This window comes from Pelodiscus sinensis, chromosome 3 (assembly GCF_049634645.1).
Source record: "Pelodiscus sinensis isolate JC-2024 chromosome 3, ASM4963464v1, whole genome shotgun sequence".
Lineage (NCBI taxonomy): Eukaryota > Metazoa > Chordata > Testudines > Trionychidae > Pelodiscus > Pelodiscus sinensis.
Genome location: NC_134713.1, coordinates 94799531 through 94821749, shown reverse-complemented (window position 1 = coordinate 94821749; position 22219 = coordinate 94799531). Strand labels below are relative to the sequence as shown.

General features: G+C 45.4%; 1 protein-coding gene and 3 non-coding genes across 4 annotated transcripts; all 4 read right to left on the bottom strand.

The window, feature by feature from the left end:
• Positions 1-6647: 6647 nt before the first annotated feature.
• Positions 6648-13192, bottom strand: RPS12 (ribosomal protein S12). Its single transcript, XM_075924196.1, has 6 exons — positions 13057-13192; positions 12915-12961; positions 12442-12558; positions 8482-8584; positions 7877-7978; positions 6648-6741 (listed from the first exon to the last, which is right to left on the bottom strand). Exons 2-6 carry the CDS (start codon positions 12926-12928, stop codon positions 6679-6681), a joined length of 399 nt encoding a protein of 132 aa, XP_075780311.1. The 5' UTR covers positions 12929-12961; positions 13057-13192; the 3' UTR covers positions 6648-6678.
• Positions 7387-7518, bottom strand: LOC112543583 (small nucleolar RNA SNORA33). Its single transcript, XR_003086813.2, has one exon. It is a non-coding gene; the product is annotated as a small nucleolar RNA SNORA33 (small nucleolar RNA).
• LOC112543584 (small nucleolar RNA SNORD100) lies at positions 8044-8129 on the bottom strand. Its single transcript, XR_003086814.1, has one exon. It is a non-coding gene; the product is annotated as a small nucleolar RNA SNORD100 (small nucleolar RNA).
• Positions 11672-11747, bottom strand: LOC112543582 (small nucleolar RNA SNORD101). Its single transcript, XR_003086812.1, has one exon. It is a non-coding gene; the product is annotated as a small nucleolar RNA SNORD101 (small nucleolar RNA).
• Positions 13193-22219: the final 9027 nt, after the last annotated feature.

Genomic DNA, 22219 nt, shown 5'->3' with positions numbered 1-22219 from the left:
ATCCAAAGGGCCAGTGCTCCTCTACAGACTGCTTACATCCTTCCCCACCCAACATGGTTACAGACTAAAGACTTTGTGGCTCAGTGCCACCCAAAGGGTCCGAGTTCCCTTACAGAATGCTAACTATAGGCTGTTAATTATTGCCTGTCCCAGGTAGGTGACTATGGGACAAAGACTGTTTTGCCTCACCCATGGGGTAGGACTTTTCCCCAATAAGACAGTTACTTGTTACCAGAGTATTTTAAATTTCAGTCTTATATTCAAGAAATCTAATCACATCTTTCTGGATGAAGTACTTAGTAAAGAAATGTCTTTTGGTAGTAGTCAAAAATCTGATCAGCACTTTTTTTAAATGCTATGTGGTAGAAGTTGAAACATTTCAGATGTGTTTTTGATGGGAAGGCTTCTGAGATCTAGGATGGAGACCAGTGCTCCTTGTACTCTATACACTTGCGTGGCCAATTAGGAAACATTGAAATGCTGCCCATCTAATTAGCAGAACGCCCACAGTTAGGTTTTTTGTTTATATTGGTGCTGCACATTTGTATGTACCTTGGTTCACATAAATTTATTCTGCACTTGGATGGAAAAGATTAGTAGGAACATTGAAGGAGAATGCATACAGAGAGATGTGAATTGACAACCAGAGCTTTTCCTTCTGAAAATGGACACAACTAAATTCTTTTTCACACATTTTAAAAGTTTTAGTTTCATGCATGAAGAATGAAAACAAATTTTGAAGTCTCAAATTTTTGGCAAAAGGAAACTGTCAATTTCCAACTAACTCTAGCAATAAACTGATGGGTCATCTTGAAAAAATCTGCCTAGATATGAGGGTTTTTCTAATAAAAGTTAAATCAGAGTTGGACTGTGATAACTTCACTCTGATACCATTTAGTATTTATAAAGACATTTTAAATTTTGCCCAACAAATGTATTCTTCCAGAATATGGCTATTTTTATATGATTACATTTTTCTATTTGATAAGCTACAGGCTGGTAATTAACTGTTCTCCAGCAACCATTAAGGTCACTGAGCTCTATTTTTCACTACATTTACTTGTATGCCAATTATTAGATTTAATTCTATTCAAAATTTTGCAAGGAAACCCCATTTTTTAGCCAATTAACTCAGTATGTATAAACATGTTCTTCAGTATGAATTTGGTCATAGCCCCGATGCTGGTGTTTAGAGTAACTGCAAGATATGGCATACAATTTTCACTTATTGTAATAACAGAGCCTTACTTGTTTTGGCTCACAGATGAGTCAAAGTCAAAACTCTTTATCAGAACACAAGAAATCCAAAATCTCTCAAAGGTTGGAATGAAGAATTATTTCTTCTCAGCTATTCTGATTTTTTAAATTTTAATGAACACAGACATTTGCTTGTTGATATGCAGTATACCAGCATCATTGCGATATATTTTAGCAATTAACATGTCAAAATTAGGACTAATGAGCCTAATTTCCCATTTCCAAAAGCATGCAAGGGTCAGACTTCTGGGCGGATAGTGTGACTTTCCGAAGTGACAATGTGAGTTAGGTATCAAAACATCTTAAAAATCCCACAAGGTTCCTCTCTAATCTTTAAGTATTTGATATCTCTAAAGTCTTCCCCCAAGGAATCAGTCTCTTTGGTATTGTTCAGGTGTCTACATCACAATTACAATTGGCATTCTCAAGGCAACATATGTGACTAGAGGAGACAAGATGTATTTGAGTATCTTTCCCTTTAAAGTGCTCCAGTCACAAAAATCTGAAACTGCACTGGTGCAAGATCCATTTTATAGTGCTGCCAAAACTGTGAACCATAACTTCATTTAAATAAAAAAACCGCAATTTTCTCTAATGTAAACAGAACCTGATAAAATCCTGACAGAATACAGATCCTACACCTCAATTTCATACCATTTCACGTTTAAAAACAGCCAGCTATTCAACCTTTGAAATCCAAGAACAGGAATTTAATAGTAAACATTTTAAGTATGTATTTTTAATTTGTGAACGGATACAATTTTACATGAAACTAATGACTTCCAATTAATATAGGTGCATTTAGAGGTCCCAAAACCTTCATTAGCCAGCCAGATTGCTTTCTGCCTTCAAGTATGACTACTTTAACATACTATAAACTGATTCTGCAAATTACAAATATATCTGAGGATATATTTGTTTGTAAACTACAACAAAACACATCCATAAATTGTACTATTGTGACCTAGTGGGAATGCTGTCTGTCTTGTAATCCAGTGCTCTCTCCTGGCTGTGTTGTGTGATTCCAGATGATTACTCCACATGTGTATTGACCCAGACACCTAATCCCAGCCTGAGCAGATAAGAAGGCAGAGAGAGACAAACAAAGAGAGGCGGGGACAGCCACCTGGTTGGGGGGTTGGGCCTGGGAGCTACATCAGGGTTGGCTGGGGGAAGCATAAGGAGAGCAGACTAAGTCCAGAACAGGGAGATTCAGAGGCCTGTAAGCCCCTTTCTCCTCCCCTACACCCCCACTCCAGAGGAATAAGGCTGGATACCCTGTTTCCTGTGGTAGCACTGACCCTAAGCTAGTCCAGGTCTCTGCAAACCAATAAGCCTTCTACTCTACTGGCTGGCAAAGAGTCACATTTGGCTGTGGATGGGGGTGCAGGGTCAGGGGCCCCCTGACACACCATCACAACTATATTTATAGTAATAGAAATGTAGCTGTGTTAGTCTGGTGTAGCTGAAGCAAAATGCAGGACTATCTGCATCATCTAATAAACCATCTTGTTAGTCTTTAAAGTGCTACATAGTCCTGCATTTTGCTTCAACTATATTTATGGCCTCCATGTGGAGTTTGTTGAACTCTAGATTTTCATGAAAATACGTTTCTACTTCTGAAAACTCAGGGTATGTCTACACTACGGGACAAAATCTAATTAAAATGCACAGCTGCAGCTACGTTAACTGCATAGCTGAAGTCAAAGTAGCTTAATTCGGCTCTTGGCACTGTCTATGCTGCAAAAAGTCCAAGGAAGTTTCCCTTACTCATTAAAGCAGGGTTACCAGCATCGAGTGCCATGCTCCTCGCACTTCGAATTAGCTCTTAACTAGACCATTAATTCGAACCCTGGAAGATTGACAGAAGCAGCTTTGATCTTCTGTAGCGTAGATGTACCCTGACAGCACATCTAGACTACCTGCAGCTTCCAAAAGATATGCAAATTAGGCATATATTTGCATATCTTCTTCCAATCCCTTTTTTGGAAGTTTTTTTTTAGAAAAAAAGTCTAGACAGGGGTTTTTACACAAACCCCCCCCCCCTTTTCGACAGAACCCTTATTCCTCAAAAAATGAGGTTTACAGGGTACTTTCAAAAAAAGAGGGTTTTTGCGCAAACTCCCCCCCCCCCCCATCTACATTGCTTTTATTTTTCCAGAAAAAACTCCCAAAAAAGGGATCTGAAGAGGTACAAATTCATGCCTAATTTGCATATCTTTTCAGAAATCGTGGGTAGTCTAGACATAGCCTGCGAGAACAAGACACAGATCAAGAGAGCAGGCAAAATTGCAGGAAAACTGAGGTAAGGGGTTCCATAGAAAAAACTGGCATGAGAACCTAGAGAGAAAGGACAAGAGCTATGACTGTCTACAGCCGTGGTCCCCAACACGGCGCCCGCGGGGACATTCCAATGCACCCGCCAGGTGCTCGGGGCTGGCCTGGCCTGGCCCCGGGCACATGGCGCACGGGCGCCTGGGGGGGAGCGCGCTTGGCGGGGGGAGCGCCGGGCGCGCGGCACTCGGCGGCGGGGGGGGGGGGGGAGCGCCGGGCGCGCAGCACTCAGCGGGAGAGAGGGAGGGGGGGGTGGGGAGCGCCGGCCCCGGGCGCGTGGGCCTTGGAGGGGGCCCCGCCCCCAGGCGCGCAGCTAGGTGGGGTCCCGCCCCCGGGCGCGTGGATGGGGGTCCCGCCCCCTGGCGCTCGGCTAGGGGGGAGGCGCCCCCGGTCCCTGGCGCCCAGCGGGCAAACGACCACGCCCCCTGGTGCCCGACAACCTAAAAAGGTTGGGGACCACTGGTCTACAGTAATAGAAAGGTAGCTATGTTAGTCTGATCTTGCTAAAACAAAAGGAAAAAATACATAGCACTTTAAAAACTAACAAGAAGTGGGTCTGCCCCACAAAAGCTCATCACCTAATAAACTATCTTGTTAGTCTTTAAAGTGCTACGTATTTTTTCCAACTGTTCTACAGACAGTCTTAAGAGGAAGCAGGTCAGACTTCCCTTAAACCACAAAAATGGCACACAAGCATCTTTGACTACATTACACTCCTTTTAAACCTCAGATTTCAGATACAGTTGATAAGGTTGACAACTATGTGCAGAGTTTGAAAAAGACCCACTACCCTGACCAACATGACTTTCGCCTTAGTGTAGATAAGCTGCTAGCCAGACAATATATTTGTGTATGCAACTTTGTTGAAGGTGGTGTTCCTCTTCCATCAGCATAGGCTGCTAAATCCTTATTGCCTTGGTAGTGTAGACACAGCCTAAGATATCTGGGTTTCAACATTCTTGTTGTCAGCAAATAGCCGTAAGATTCACTAGTGCACCTCATATCCTAATGCAGGCCTATGCAGAGAATGACAAGAGCATCAGTCCATTAGCATGAGCAGCCAATGTTTGTGAACAGCTAAAGGTTCCAACACTGCTTACCCATACCCCTAATTACTAGGTTTGTGTATAATGGTATTCCTCAAATAGTTTTGTAAACAGCTGAAAAAAAATCAGAAATGTAATGGCATTGCGCAAGAGGGTTTTTCTTGCACAAGGGGCAGCTCCTTCTGATGCAAGAGCCTCTCCCGCAAAAATGGTGGCTCATTAGATATGCAAATGAGGTTCAGCTATATTCCACGCTTAGCCTCATTTGCATACTTCTGGAGCAAGATCGCGCCAGTGTAGACAGGCAGCAAGTTTTTGCGCAAGAACAGCCGCTTTTGCACAAGATCGAGCCAGTGTAGACAGCCATACAGTAACTACTGAAATTAATAGGATGTGTTTGAGCACATAAATACAAAGTACTCCAGAAAAAACAGGACAGAGGACTCAGATTATGTGGACACTTTAGAATAGAAGCACAAAGATATAGATATTGCAACTCAATGTATGTTTCAGACATCTATTTAGTGGAATCCACAGCCCAGGTCAGGTGCCTAGACTTCTACACTGGGGTCTCAAACTAGGGCAATCCCTAGCCAGAACGATTACAGTCTAGTTTGGGACTCTCAGGAGGCAGAGGGACTGTTCCTTACCAGCCACCAAATACTATCCTCCCTCCCCAGCCCCTGGCATCCCAAGGACATGGCTTCAGGAATCAATGGTCAGGACCCCAGGGCAGTGGAACAAGTGCACTTGCCCAGTACCTCCTGCTTCCCCTGCCACTGCAGGCAGGGGAAATGCAGGTTGGGACCAGGGATGTAATAGTGTAGTCGATTAACCCATTAGCAAAAGCGTATAGGTTAATGCTACACACATTTTCCTCCCCTGGGCCTAACAGTAAATTTTTTAGTCTGGCCAGTGATGGGTCCAGGACCCCCCTTGATCAGAGGCAGCAGCACAGGGCAACAGGCAGCCGGTCCACAAGGGGAGCTGGTTTTTAAAACTCCAGCAGAATGCTCCTCGAGAGTGAGGCCGGAGCACACTGGCTGCCAGCCCTGCCCCCAGAACTACAGAAGAGTCAACTAATAAGAATTCATGAAGTTACCTGACTAGTCAATTAACCAATATTTAACATCACTAATTGGACTGCCAGGCTCTGCCAGTGATCCCTAAAGCTACACACTCAGGAATGGGGAGGGGGGCGGGAGAAGCTATGAGGGAAAGCAAGGGGCAAAGCTTGGGGGCCAGTAACAGAAAGCGCCCCCTCCACTTATATATACACACAATTCCATTTGTTACACTAGTAATCCTGCAGATGTCTCAGCAACTTGAGATTGATATCTATTTCTATTAGCATTTAAAAGGCAGCAGGCTCCATAATCAGACTTACTATTTTCACCTATTATAATAATGGAGCCTTACTTGTTCTGGTTCTCTCGGGAGTCAAAACTCCTTTATTAGAATACAACCAAAAAAAATCTAAAAAGCTCGCAAAGGTTGGAGTGAAGCTTATTTATATTCAGCCCATTATAAAAAACTTGTTGGAGCTGTAATCTCAAATTCAAACCTGAATTGTGTGTAGAATTGTGTTATATTTTCAAAAGGTAGGGGAAAATATTGCTGCATCTCAGATGATTTGGGTAACAATTCAGGAATCTTTCCTCACTTGTTTCAGTGAGGGAGCCAAATTATCCTAGATGTTGTCAGGGCCTGACTGCTCGCCAGCCCCGTACTGCGCATGCGCGTGCTGCAAATGAATGGGGGCACATGGCTGAAATCTACTCAACTATTATTTGTCGAGCCCTGGATGTTGTAATATAGGTTCTCAACTCCCCAAAAAGGAACTTCAGTGCTCTCCACAATTAACAGCTTGAGAGTTTGCTTAATAAATGGATATAGTTGAATGAATGATGAACTACCACTCAGACCTAAGATGAAAGAAGGCATTAAGAAAGTGTACTTTTTGAGCTTGAAGGATCACGGTAGAGGACACCCATCAAAAACAGTCACAAATTAAACCAACTTGACAAATTTTATTTTTTGTTCATTTCTTGCACTTGAAGTATTCTTCGATGACATCTTTGGCCTGAGATTCCTTGCCATAGTCCTAGAATGCAAAATAGTCAATTAATGGAATGAATACATTTTTTGGAATTAATATACCTTTGTTCAGATTAATTTAGCCTGGGTAGCTTAATTACAACCTATGTTAGGATAAACTTTAGTAGAAGATAGTTAATTAAGTTCAGCAGTTAATCTTTATTCTTCAACTCTGATATACAGATATGTTCATGAACACACCCACCTATCAGCAGTAACTACCACCATAACCTTTTGGTATTCAATTTAGTTTTCTTTAATATGTTAAAGAGTTGCAAACCCCTCATCTATTTCCCTCTGTTTGGTTTCTTCAATCTGTGAAGAATTTGGGATAAAAGGTATCCTGTGATACTAACTGCTAGATTCTTCCACCCTCCCACCACCACAGAGTATTTTGGAAGACTGTTCCCATGCCTCCATGCATTCAAAAGCTCTTTGCTTATATTATTATTTCTTTGTTGTACTTCCTTAGGCACAAGTAGCTGTAGGAACAAGGGCATCTGAGTGCCTGTGACTTAAGGGAACCTAATGGTAAAATGTAGGCAAACATACCTAATTGTTTTGTTAGCATGGAATCTGTGTGGAAGCCTTAACAGTCAAGGACAGAAATATGAAAATATTCAGAGTAACCATTGTGCATCCCTTAGGAAAGACGTGTAGCCATTTTCAGGGACCTTAAGGACTAGCAAGTCTTTAAGGCTCGTACCATGGCTTTCTTATTGCCAGTACCATCCTAATAGTTTCTGCAGAACATCATCAAGTTAAGCAGACAATTTACTGGCATTTGGTTATTTTTTTTAAACTAGAACTAGACCACTGGTAATATTACATTTCTGTTTTAAGACTAAACTATTACTTTCTATCAATCCAGTATTCAAATGTCCAGTAACGCGTTACAAAATAATTTTAAAAAGCTAGAGTGAGCTGAGATTATTAATTTATAATTAACTTTAGTGCACATTCAGCAACAAAATAGCTTTAACAGTGTTAACTCATGCATGCTTTTTTTGCAATAACGGAAACTTTTGGAACAGAAAACTGGCACTACATTTACAGAGTAAAAATATGTTTCCACTTATAAACCAGAAATATAGTTTATTTTTAGAAAACTGATGAAACAATGGAAAAAACTATCATCTTACTTTGACAACCACACAACTGCAGCCCACTACTTTGCGAGGTTTTCCTTCTCTGTCGATTTTGCAGAGACCTACCCACTCACCCAGTTTCTTGTTGTCATCAACCTGTTAAAAACATTAGTATGTTAGAACCGCACTCTCCCTGATACAATCAGAACAGGATCAAAATTGCTACACTCAGAAAGATTGGTGACGTTTGTGGCTGCTTTCCTCACATATATCAGTAGAGGGAGCCAAACAATCATCATCGTGCAGCTCTACGTATTTTTAAGGAAAAAATTTTGAGTCGAAGTTACACTTAAGAACCTCAGACTAACAAAACCCATTACTAGGAAGAAGTGGCAGCAACTGAGTTTTACAATTTACAAAATACATCTGTCTACTTGGACTTCGACATTACTTATTGAAAATTGTTTTGTCCTTCTTTGCCTTGTATTTTATACTCATGGTTTTGTACTGTTAGTATGTTCATCATAGCACTAAAATGCTACTCCAACAGAAATGGGCCCTTAGTTGAGTACACTACTGTATGGGCCCTTAGTTGAGTACACTATTGTATCAGATCATCTATGATAGCTCAAAATTTTAATTAATGTGTCAATACTCACTTTTATCAAGTTGATCTGGTGTTCTGCACAAAGGGCTTCAACCAATTTTACATACATTGGTTCGTCACAGTTTGAAGCAAGAACACAAAGGTGGGCTTGGCGTCTAAAATATGAAGATTTATATTAGTTACACCAATAAACCATGAATTCAAATACAGTATTCAATGTGTATTTGCCTACATTAAACCATTTTATATAAAAACTATCACAATGTATTGATTGGATCAGATTCAGTTTACAAGAGAGACTTAGTTTTGAATCAAGCTTAGAAGGATTTACAACATCAGCATCAGAGTTCATGGATCTCTAACAGAGATCCACTTCAGTTATGGAAACCATATCAAAAACTATTAAATCAAGGGTAGAGGTACAAATCGTAAATTTGGTTTAATCCCCCTGCTGTACAAGCCTTAAATGTAAAAAGGCTGGAACGCAGTGGAGGGAACATGGTGCTAGCCAGGAAGCAGCTGCCCTAGCTTGCACTGGGTTCCCCCACTGTGCTTCTGCTTTTAAAATGTATTAAAAAGCAGCAGGCTCCTAAGACATTTAAAAAGCAGAGGTGCAGAGTCTCAGACTGGGTGTGAGTTGGAAATAGTTGATTCCTGGCTCAAGCCCGGTCCCTACTGCTCCCCACAGAGATGGTGCTGGGGGGAGCTGGCTTTTAAGCTGGCTCTCCCCAGCACCAGCTTCCCCTATTACTGCCTCCTAGAGAGAAACCAGAGGACGGGGGAAGCGACTAGTCAACTACTGGATAAGCTTTTGCTTATCGGATAGTCAACTAGTCACTTATGATTGTAAAGTAAAAACCAAGTAAAAACCTATGTCCCAGCAAGGCAGGGTGAGGACAGTGCTACCTTTAAGCCAGAGGTTCCCAACCTTTTCCAGGTGGGGACCCATTTTGACAATTCAGGAAGACATGGTGACTGAGAGCAATTGAAAAAAATGTGTGAATGGCTCCTTAAGAGTCACCTGGGAGACACCTGGCAACCCTTTTGAAATATAATTGCGATCAGTATTTGGGTCCCAACCCATAGGTTGGGAAACCCTGTCTGAGCTGAGAGGCAGCACAGCTTCACAGGTACTGAGCCCCTGGCTGGGCGGGGCTGATTAATCACCTGTCCCAGCAACTCAGAGGGAATGCTGGGTGGAGACCTCAAGTTTAATTATGACCTTTGCAGTACACAATATTTGAACAGATGGGAAATACGAGAGACCCTAAAGAAGGCACTTATAGGATTCAAGCAAGGAAAACTATAGGATTCAAGCAAGGAAAACTAAGCAATGAATATTTATATATATATATTATTTATTTTGTCAATTAAAATGACTGCAGTAGATTGAACTCTGCATGTATTTTTTCCCTATCAGAGCCAGACTAGAATTATAGTAGTGGTTCAATCTCTTCAATTCTATAAAAAAAATGCATGTTGGATAAAAGTGGGGGAAGTACATAACATAAGAACGACCGTACTGGGTCAGACCAGCATCCTGTCTACCAACAGTGGCCAGCACCGGGTGCCCAAGAGAGGGTGGACCGAAGACAACGATCAAGCGATTTGTCTCCTGCCATCCCTCTCCAGCCTCTGACAAACAGAGGCCAAGGACACCATTTTATCCCCTGGCTAATAGCCTTTTATGGACCTAACCTCCATGAATTTATCCAGCTTCTCTTTAAACTCTATTATAGTCCTAGCCTTCACAGCCTCCTCTGGCAAGGAGTTCCACAGGTTGACTACACGCTGTGTGAAGAACTTTCTTTTATTAGTTTTAAACCTGCTACCCATTAATTTCATTTGGTGTCCTCTAGTTCTTCTATTATGGAAACTAATAAATAACTTTTCTTTATCCGCCCTCTCCACACCACTTATGATTTTATAGTCCTCTATCATATCCCCCCTCAGTCTCCTCTTTTCTAAACTGAAAAGTCCCAGTCGCTTTAACCTCTCCTCACATGGGACCCGTTCCAAACCCCTAATCATTTTAGTTGCCCTTTTCTGAACCCTTTCCAAGGCCAAAATATCTTTTTTGAGGTGAGGAGACCACATCTGTACACAGTATTCAAGATGTGGGCGTACCATAGTTTTATACAGGGGCAGTAATATATTCTGGGTCTTATTTTCTATCCCTTTCCTAATAATTCCTAGCATCCTATTTGCCTTTTTGACCGCCGCTGCACTCTGTGTGTAAGTTTTCAGAGAACTGTCCACGATAACTCCAAGATCTTTCCTGATTTGTCGTAGCCAAATTAGCCCCCATCATACTGTACGTATAGTTGGGGTTATTTTTCCCCGATGTGCATTACTTTCCACTTATCCACATTAAATTTCATTTGCCATTTTGTTGCCCAATCACTCAGTTTGGTGAGATCTTCTTGGAGTCCCTCACAGTCTGCTTCTGTCTTGACTATCCTAAACAGTTTGGTATCATCTGCAAACTTTACTACCTCACTGCTTACCCCTTTCTCCAGATCATTTATGAATAAGTTGAAAAGGGCTAGTCCTAGGACTGACCCTTGCGGGACACTACTAGTTACCCCTCTCCAATCTGAAAATTTACCATTTATTCCTACCCTTTGTTTCCTGTCTTTTAATCAGTTCTCAATCTATGAAAGGACCTTCCCTCTTATCCCATGGCCATGTAATTTACACAAGAGCCTTTGGTGAGGGACCTTGTCAAAGGCTTTCTGAAAATCCAAGTATACTTAAAGATAATGTACCACTTAAAGATAATGGGATCTAACAGAGGAGCCACCTGGATCATGGGCATGAGTTTGGTTCTGGTCTCCGGGACCATTCTTTTGGGGAAAAAAAGTAGTATGGAATGAATATTAAAAGGGTCTGAGTCACCACACCCATACCTGATTATAACCAAAACACCAAGTGTTCCATCCCAGTGCCACGCATCCCATTATCTCGAGATGAAGAAGGCTAAAAATCAGGTTCTTAGCATTGCACTCACGACTTTCTAAGTATTCACCTACTGAATGTCACCATGATCCTGTGTGAATACTCATTTTGTTCCTACCTTTTTCTTCCCCACCAAATAAGATTTTACATTGTTTTTTTTGAGCTGCTGATATACTTCAAAAAATATAATATTGCCGAAAAACATGTTTCAGGTCGTTGACTGCACACAATTTCTTTTTCCTTTCTCACTTTTTTTATATCTGTCTATTGCCTTGAAGTTACAGGTTTGTCAGACTATTTTTATCACTCATAAAAAGAGTGAAGGGGTATCCGACATTGTTGAGAGTCATCATTCAAAACCTGTAGTTTTATTGTAGTTTTGAAAGTCATTTTATCTACACCTAAAATTATTCACATGCCTCTCTCTTACTTTTCCAGTAAGAGTGTGTTCAGAGACCAACTCATAACATATTCATAATAAGTTTCAGGTTCATGTTCTGTTTTGAAAGGTTTCCTTTACAATATATTATACAGACATTACCAAAAAGCTTAAGACAAATGTATCTAAATAAACCTATCCCCAATATGATTGTGATAAAAGTTAAAGGTGCACTATTTAGTTTAACGGACTCCAAGTCAAACAATTTTATCTTCAATAATCCCTTGAAAAGTATCAGCCCTCCATTGCAAGAGCCATACCAAAGAAGTTTAAATAGAGGCTCAAGCAAAGGACACTCAAGACTCGATTTCCTCAAGTCAAATCACATTGTCTGTGCTATTCCACAACTGTTCACCTTACATGATGCAAGCATACAAGATAAATACAGGAAACTCAACATCTTGGCACTGTACCCTTTAATTCTTGGATTACTAGTTTTACTTAGGGCAGTAAAGCAAAGGGCTGTTAGTCTCCTTGTTTATACGATCAGCTTTCAAAGCAAAACCTTTTAAGGCCAATGGAGGGCCCATTACCTACACAAATCATATGCCACACACACATTAACGTGACTATACAGATTTACTGGTTAGAAAACAGTCCCAGGATAATACCTACTTGTCCAAGGCTTTGGCAGCTTCACGAATACCACGAGCTAAGCCATCGTGGATGAGTGCGGTCTTCAGCACTTCTTGCAGGGCGGTGTTAACATCCATTACACCTCCAGCAGTAATGCTAAACAATTGAACACAGAAACATGACGCCTCGCCCGCCTGCCGGCCTCACGAGCCGCGGACACTTTGCCTGCAAAGGCCGGGGCAGCGACAGGCGGGGAAGGGGGCCAGGTGCGCACGGACCCAGCGCCCTGCAGCTGCCCAGCTGCCTGCCCCGGCCGCACCGGAAGACCCAGACGCGGCCATGCCGCCGCCGCCCGCTCCGCCCTCCCCCCACGCGGGCCGAGCACGTGGCGGGGACGCGCAGGCCCGGGATAGGAGCCCCGCGCGCTAGCACGTGGCGCGCGCGGAGACAGCCTCTTCCCCCCCCCCCCCCCTCCGGCCCGCCCGCGTCCCTCCCCCCGGCCCGGGTCTCACCCTTCCTCGGCCATGGTCGGTTGGGGGTCGCTCCCGCCCGGGTTTTGCTGAAACACAGAGACGGACGGTTAGTGGCGGCTGCAGCCCCGACCTGCCCCCGCCCAGCCCCGCGAGGTGCCCGGCGGCCCGAGCTCTCACTCACCCCCTCAGCCTCTGCGAGTCAGCCGCGAAAGAGGGGGGCGGGGCCCCGGCGGCGGCCAGTTAAAGGCGCGAGGACCCCGGCGCGGCCGGAAGAAGGTGTCCGCGACACTGCCTGACTCGCAGCGGAAGCGCGGCAAGGGCGCGCGGGTGCCAGTCACTGAGTCGCGTTCCCACGCCGGCCATAAACCCCTGTCCCGGACCCCTCTGGCTACCCCCGAGTGACGTGTTTCGGCCTAAACTGCCTCACTCACAGGTGCCCCTGGCTTCCGCCTTGGGCTCCTCCCAAAAGCCCTGGGGCGGGGCCCTCCGCTCTGCCCCGCCCCCACTGGCACCCGGGCGGTGTGCTGGTGGCTGCACTGCGCAGGCGCACAGCAGAGCCGGCGAGCGCGCAGCTGCCAGCCCCGTAAGCCCGCCGCCTAGCGGCTCTGCTGGCAGGACAGCGGCTGTGGCTGCCACAGGCTGTCGCCGCACCGGGAAGCTTTGGTGACTCAAGTGCTGTTGCAATGCAACAGTTAAAACTGGTTTTGCTGCCTCCCGGTGTCCGTGTTTCATGGCCACATTGCTGGCTCCCGTGTGGACAGAGCCAAGCGCCCTGCAGTGTTGTGGGAACACAGAGCTGTGCTGCTTGGGAGTCTCCCTGAAAGCTCCCACAAACTCCTCCTCTGCTGGGAGCAGCAACAGGCATTACTCTGAGTTCTCTGTACTAAGTAATGTCAAAGCAGCACAGCAGTTTCTCCAAGCCCTTTCCCTGCACTAGCAGTCTGCCTGCTGCTGTGTTCCTAGCAGGGCTGAACAGGAGCAGTCCACTGAGTTGCCTTTTGTTTGTTCCCCAGAGGGAGCCTCTCACTCAGCTGTTAGATACTTTCTAGAGCAGTGGTCCCCAGCGTTGAGTGGCTGCCGGGCGCCCAGAGGCGGGGCCACGCACGTGCCGGGCGCCCAGAGGCAGGGCCACACACGAGCTGCGCGCCCGGGGGCAGCACTGCGCATGTGCCGCGCGCCCGGGGCAGGGGCCGGCAACACACCCCGGGCCAGCACCGCGCATGGGCCGCGGGCCCGGGGCCGCCCACGAGCCACGCACCCCAGGCCGGCACCGCACATGTGCCCTGGGGCCGGGGCTGGAGCCGCCCACGCGCCCCGGGCCGGCCCTGCGCATGTGCCGCGCGCCCAGGGGAGGGGCCGCCCATGCGTCCCGCGCCTGGAGCCGGCACCATGCATGTGCCGCACGCCGGGGGCGGGGCCAGCCCAGATGTTTCAGCGGGCGCCCAGAAATCCCCCGGCGGGGGCCATGGCGCCCGCGGGCACCGCGTTGGGGACCACGGTTCTAGAGCAGTGGTCTCCAACCTTTTTACACCCAAGATCACTTTTTAAATCTCAGAACAGGCGAAAACATACCGCCCCATCCCTGCCTTGAAGCTCCGCCCCTTCCTTGAAGCCCCGCCCTCTCTATTCTCTTCCTGTCCATCACTTGCTATCCCCAACCCTTACTTACACACTCTGATAAACAGTTTGTTTTTAAATTATGCGATACATACAATTAAAATCACGTGTTTATAGTTATGAAATAAATGGTCTGTTTTTTATTCATGCTATTTAAATCTAAAATGAAGCATTTATAATTATACATTTTGTGGGGACAGAGTACTGCGGCTGGGGGCAGAGGACAGGGTTCTGCAGCAGGGGACAGGATGCCAGTGGGGACAGAGTTCAGGGAGTGGGGACGGGAATGGGGACAAAGTTCTGTAGCTGGGGACAGGAGAGTGGGGACAGAGTTCGGGGAGTGGGGACAGGAATGGGGACCGAGTTCTGTGGCTGGGGCCAGGGGAGTGAGGACAGTGTTCTGTGGCTCGGGAGTGGGGGCTGGGGAGTGAGGTGCCAGTGGAGGAAGAGAGTCCCCTGCATCTCCCTCCTCCCAGCATTCTCCCCCACTCCCAGGGAAACCAGCGGGTGCCTGCCCCGGGGTCAGCATTCCCCCCTCCCCCCCCGTGTAGGGAAACCCTGCACGCGCGCGCGCCTGCTCTGGGACCAATCCTTCCCCCCAATCTCCCATGCAGGGAAGCCCCATGTGCGTGCGCCTGCCCAGGGGGCTGACCCCCCCCCACCCGCGCAGGGAAGTCCCGTGCGTGCACGCCTGCCCAGGGGCCCGACCCCCCCACTCGCGCAGGGAAGCCCCGCGCGTGCACACCAGCCCCAGGGCCAGCATCCCCCCCCCGTGCAGGAAAGCCCCGCACGCACACCTGCCCAGGGGGGCCGACCCCCCTGCGCAGGGAAGCCCCGCGCTCACGCGCCTGCCCCAAGGCCAACCCCCGCGCGTGCTGGGAAACCCCCTGTGCACCTCCCGTGGGGCTGACTCACCCCTCCTGTGCGGTGCAGGGGGCCGGCAGAGCAGCTAGTACACTTCTGGAATTACTGGAAGTGGAGCTAAGCTGCGGGACTTCTGAAGCTGACACTACCTCCGTTTTCTCTTGAGGTAAGTAGTGGGGCTTCTGGGGGGTAGGAGGGAAATGGGGGCGGGGTGGACAGGACGCCTCGTGAGCGACTGGTCGAGGCCTCAAGATCGACCAGTAGCTCGCGATCGACCTGTTGGTGACCACGGTCCTAGAGCTTTTAAAAGGAAAGGGCACCTGCAGGGCAGCAGAGATCGTAAAACATTGAGCACAGCCATCAGGGCAGGCATTATGGGATACTGGCAGAAGCCAGTTCTTTCAAACAACAAAGTCCCCGATGTTTTTTGTTGACAATAAAGGGAGAGGAAAAAACAAACAATTCTTACAGAGATGGAGTTTTTTTTGTTGCCAAAACTGGGTATTTCTCCTCCCCCCCCCCAATCCCCAACAAAAGTTGCATTGTAGTGTGTACGTTCTCACTGATTTGTCAACAAAAGGCAGGGTTTGGTGACAAAACCATACTGAGAAATTGTCATTAAAACTTTTAGGGTAGTGCAGGCATTTTCTCACACTCCTGAGCAACAAGTTTCAACAAGGAAAGTGTACTGTTTTAAAGACATAGGTCACCCCCAGACATACACTTATCAAATGTTACTAGAAATGTTAGCATGTAATTGAATAGTCATGTAACCACATCACATTTTAGTTGTTACACTATTATTCAGTAGTCCCCGGGGATGGGGACAGCAGCCAGTGTGCCACTGCTGGGGAGCCCCCTGCCATCCTGCACTGCTGCCTATCAGAGGCAGCAGCACAGGGCAACAGCAGACCCTGTCCATATAGGTCTGAGCACACACGGAGAGAGGCTGGTATGCAGCAGCAGCTCCCGTCTGTGAGGTGCTCGCCTCCCCCCCCCCCATGAACAGAGGCTGCTCCATGAGATGCTGGAACAGCCTTTGTCCACGGGGAGCTCGGATAAGCCCAGGTTTATCAGTTAATTGTGTAGTCGTCTATATGTTGACATCCCTAATAGTTACACCAAGAGAAGGTGGTTTTATTATAACTCTCTCTCCCATCAGCATAGAGTGTCTTCACCAGACACTCAACAGTGCTGTACATGTAATCATGTCCTAAGTTGCTGCTGACATAACATGGAGACAGCATGCTAGAGCAGTCCCTGCCGGCAGGGCACCTGGGCTCCCCATGAACACAGGCTGCTCTGGATGCCCACACAGTGCTTGCCTGAGGTGTGCCCCAGCTCCTTATGGACAGAGGCTTCTGCAACACCAGAGCAGCTCCTGCCTGAGGGGCACCTGCGTTTGCCACAGATAGAGGCTATTCCAATTGAGAGCAGCCCCTGTCCACAGTGGGCCCCCTGCATGGCTGGAGCAGCTGCCATCCCATGGCAGGTGGGGAGCTGCTCCAGCCCCCACCTGTTAATGGTTAACCAGAACGGGTAAGCATTACTCATTTACCAGTTAACCGGTTAACCTTTCACATCCCTAATCACCACAAATTTTTCTCCTGTCAATGTAGCTCTAATTCTGGTGACTCTGGGGTGGAGGGCTTGGACAAACTTGGTGCACAGATCCAGAAACGTGGTCTTTTGCTTCTGAAAGTTCTGAAGCCGTTGCTCATCATCACAAATCTGCATTCTGATGTGACCTCATCAACCAGTGCTTGTTTCTTGGCCACCAAGCGGCAATCCATCATGTAGAGCTGATCTGGGAGTGCCAGCAGCAACCTGCCATTTTTATTTGCCATGTGTATCTGCACCCAGTCATTGTCATCAAATTTCTCTTCCTCTTCAGACATCTGGTTATAGTCATACTTGAAATTTTGCAAATACAGGAGACTTGTGTATACTGTATCAGCAACAATTACTTGTATTGTCATAAGTTCTGCAGACCAGATGCTTCTGGTATGGGGCTGTGAGAATTTAAAATACACAAAAATTATGTAATGAAACAAGAAAATGTGTTGAAGAAAATGGCTTTATGGGAACGTGATCCCTATTCCTCAGAAATACATGAGTGAATCACTAGAATCCCCCAAATACAGGACTATGTAGCACTTTAAAGACTAACAAGATGGTTTATTGTGAAAATGTCTCACCAGGCATAACCCAGGATGAGGGTACCGGACACATTGGGATATATATCTGTGGTGCACTGTATTTTCCATAGATGCCAGAGCTTTTGGTGATTACATGGAGTGCCGTCACAAGGAGCCAAGAGTGCATACTCCCAAGCAATATGCAAATGTCATAGGCAGTACACCGCTGTAACTTACATCAATGTAACTTTGTACGGTAGATATAGCCTTAGTTTTCTACCTGTAAAACAAGGATAATAAAGCTACTTCACAGAAATGCTGAAATGATTAATTAAGGTTTATAAAGTGCTAACATTCACAAAAATGCACTCCAAAATCCGTAACAACTGGACAATACGTTGACTCTCATATTCCCAGCTTATTTTGACTAATGACTCTTGACAGCATTTTTTAAAATGTTACTAACTATGCATAGACCTGAGGACAAGTGGAAGATTCCCTTTATATATAAAATGGATCTATATGGAGTCCAACGAAACATCATATTTCAGAAAAACTTTCCTAAAACATTTGTGGCTGGTCCTGTTTACAGAGGTGTGAGTCCAGCAGACAGAAGTCAATTATGTCTCTTGATGGAAGGGCCAAAAATGTCACAGGCCTATACAAATATACAGTAACAGAGTGAGGAATGTATACTCCCATGGGGCTCGTCTACACTGGCCCCTTTTCCGGAAGGGGCATGTTAATTTCAGCTATCGTAGTAGGGAAATCCGCAGGGGATTTAAATATCCCCCGCGGCATTTAAATAAAAATGTCCGCCGCTTTTTTCCAGCTTTTAGAAAAGCCGGAAAAGAGCGTCTACACTGGCCCCGATCCTCCGGAAAAAGCGCCCTTTTCCGGAGGCTCTTATTCCTACTTTGAAGTGCATTTTGGAGTGCATCTATGGAATAAGAGCCTCCGGAAAAGGGCGCTTTTTCCGGAGGATCGGGGCCAGTGTAGACGCTCTTTTCCGGCTTTTCTAAAAGCCGGAAAAAAGCGGCGGACATTTTTATTTAAATGCCGCGGGGGATATTTAAATCCCCCGCGGATTTCCCTACTACGATAGCTGAAATTAACATGCCCCTTCCGGAAAAGGGGCTAGTGTAGACGTAGCCATAGTGTTCTGATATGGTCCCATTTATTATTCTTATTGTGTTTGCATGTAGTGGACAAAAAATTAAAAATGAATGCAGACTATCAACAATGAAGTGGGTAAAATCTTATTATGGGTTAAGTTAAAACCTCATTAATTGATGTGAATACTCCTTTCAGTTAACACAACAATAAAGACTATCCCTCACCTAAGATAGAAGGAGTATGTTATCCTGTCCAAGAGCTTTTACTGAGTATTGTTTGGGGTAAAAAAGAGAGAAATTGTCACAATGCATAGGACCAAAGAAAGCCAAATGACCAGCCAGAGAGAGGGAGCTGCTGAAAGTGTGGTGTCTGACCTGTGAAGAAACCTGGGGAGACATTTTGTGGTCAGGGTGAAGGCTGAAAAAAGTTCTCTTGGTACCATGAGCAATGAAGCTGTTTCCTGCTGTTTGATTCCTTCTGTGTTCAGAGACACGGGACTTTGTACATTCTTTGAAAACAAACAAAACCCCATCAAGGAACTACTTGACTATAGAATCATAAAATATTAGAACTGGAAGGGACCTCGAGAGATCATCAAGTCCAGTCCCCTTCCCCCACAGCAGGACCAAGCACTGTCTAGATCATCCCTGAAAGATGTCTATCCAACCTGCTTTTAAATATGTCCAGTGATGGAGTTTCTACAACCTCCCTAGGCAATTTATTCCAGTGTTTAACCACCCTGACAGGCAGGAAGTTTTTCCTAAATTTTGCTGCAATTTAAGCCCATTGCTTCTTGTCCTATCATGAAAGGCCAAGGAGAACATTTTTTCTCTTTCGTCCTTGTAACATCCTTTTAGATACTTCAGATTTCTCCAATCACAAATTTATTCTCCTAATTTGAAAAAAAAACCTACTAATTTGGGGTAGTCACCAAGGTAAAAAGGAATGACCAAATTTATAAAGAGCCTGGGGCACCAGGGCATGAGTTTGACATACCATGTGATTTGGATCCTGAACAGAGGGTGACTTGAAAAATAACTGAGGGCTTGATATTAGCAGGAAAGCACTTTTATGGTTTGTTTTTCATCCTGTTAGGCATAAAAACAAACCATGTTTGTGGTTATTAATCATGTCACATGTTAGTGTCAAGTGCCAATTTCAAAATGACAATTTTTTAATATTTGTATTGTAACTATTTTGATCATGTCTATTGTTAAACATAACAAAGAGTCCATTCAATGGTTCTGTGAATCCAATTTTTCTATAACAGTACACGCTTCACTATAGATCCTTTCTTATTGTACTGTTCTTCAGTTGCTAACTGCCAACAGGCTTTTGTGTTCTCTCAGTCAACTGTGGGGTTTCCCCCTTTGTGTTGCTGGGCTCCTCGTGGTCAAGCTCCAACATTTCACACTCTAAATTAATGCTTCTTTTGAACCACTTTTCCCTCTGGTCCACTCATACCCATAATAATCTCCCCACCCCCTCCCAGTGGAGTAAAGCAAATGAACCTCATACTACTCCTGTCTACACTCACAGGGCACAAAGAAGCCTCAGTTGTGGCTGTTAAACTGACCTTTAAGGCTTTAGCCTCCTCTAGGTCCTATGCAGAATTTAAAATGGAGGGCATGCCTTGAAAACAAGAGTAAGGGGACCCAATCCACCTTTCCTTTCCCAAATGGCCAAAACTCCCTCTGGCAGCCAAAGCTATTCCCCGGAAGCAGGGAGCTTCAAAGCATGCTTGCTTTTCATTTGAGCACATACTCCTATTGCCAGTCTCTTGATCCTCTCCCTCTATGCTGATCCCATGTCAAGTTCCCCAGCTACATGTCCCTTTGACCTGGGACACAACCCCCTAGCACCACAGAAATAAGGTTTATCGCATCAGCTGATAGTACCACATGGATCTACTGATCTGTGCATAGTGACTTCTGCATCAGTCTCTACACACAAACTCAAATCCCATCCCATCCAGAGGACTTATGGGTATAGCAAAGCCTCCTTTATCCCCATTATCTTAGGCTATGTCTACACTGGCGCAATCTTGCACCAGAGCTATGCAAATGAGACTAAGCGTGGAATATCGCCGAGCCTCATTTGCATATCCAATGAGCTGCCATTTTGCGGAAGGGGCTTTTGCGCAAGAAGGAGCTGTCTCCACTGCCCCTTCTTGCGCAAGAAAAACCCTCTTGTGCAATGCTGTTACACTGATTATTTTCAGGAATAACAGCATTGCACAAGAGGGTTTTTCTTGCGCAAGAAAGGGCAGTGGAGACAGCTCCTTCTTGCGCAAAACCCCCTTCCGCAAAAATGGCGGCTCATTAGATATGCAAATGTGGCTCGGCTATATTCCACACTTAGCCTCATTTGCATAGCTCTGGCACAAGATTGCACCAGTGTAGAAATCACCTTAGAGTGCAGCCATATTGGCAGGAGGAGGAGGTAAGAACTCTCACTCTCTTTCTTTCTTTAGCCCAGAGAGACTGAGAACAGAGACTTTTGTTCTGGACTTTTAAGATTTTGGCATTCTGAACCTTATTTCTGACATAAGGGCCTTTAAAGAGGTTTCCAATCTCTCCATCCATAGGGCTTAATTAAAAGGGGGACCTAGTTCTGTTAATTAGTGTGCTTGGTTTCTCATTACACTGATCTGAGCAAGCACACTTGTTGACACACAGATAGAATAGTATAGGGTGAGGTATATCTGCAGTAGCATATCTGGCCAAGAGGGAGAGCATGAAAAGTTTCCATCTCAATGTGCAGTGAATGACAATAACAGAAAAAAGTACACAAATGAACAAGAGGGAAAAAATAAGACTTTCTTGGAACTTTGTAAAATTTAAAGCTTTCACTTTCTATAGGTTAGAGTTTCCTTTTAAGTTGAGAGAACTAACCATACACAGAAAACGTAATAACATCCAACATGCATCCCTAACTACCCATCCTCTATGCCCAGATTTCTGTTTTCTTTGGATGTCTTCCAAAATTATTCCTAACTCCCTTGCTCCTCAACAAGAGGACAGCTGGTACCCTAATTGTGTCTTCACCTGATCAGAATAAGTTAGGAATGCTTCTCAATATACACCTGGAAACATTTGGGAGAATGGGCAGCATGTGTAGATAGCGGCAGATTTAGGGCAGGGTGAGCAGGGCCCTGCGAAATTTCGCTGCCCAGGGCTCCGCGGCACTGCCCTGGGTCCCGCAGCACTCTCATCCGCCCCTGTGTGTAGACTCTATTTGGCAACACCTCAGGAAGAAAAATCCAAAGCTTCTGCCTGAACCTTAACCAAGAAAAGTCTGAATTGCTTTTTTTCATCTCCAAGGCATGCTGAGCCTAATGATGACAATGTAAATCTCAATGTTAACTGTTTCAATGCTGATCAAAACATACAGAAAACAAATTTACAAATTCTACTAGAAATAAGTTGGCATCATGAATGGTTGAAGCATGAGTTATAGACAGTACCATATTGTACCACCATAGTACCACCATAATGAGATCCAGTGACTGGCAGCCCAAGCAAACAGTTGCATCCTGTCTTTACAAGGAGGGTAGTTAATTATTGGACAATTTACATGGCGATGCAGTGAGTTCTCCATCCCTCCAAA

Excerpts from the sequence above, each read along its gene's own strand:
- RPS12 (XM_075924196.1), bottom strand. Across the intron at positions 7,979-8,481 it reads ACCAGATCAACTTGATAAAA|GTTGATGACAACAAGAAACT; the intron begins GTGAGTATTGAC and ends TGTTTTTAACAG. Across the intron at positions 6,742-7,876 it reads GCAGTTGTGTGGTTGTCAAA|GACTATGGCAAGGAATCTCA; the intron begins GTAAGATGATAG and ends TTTGCATTCTAG.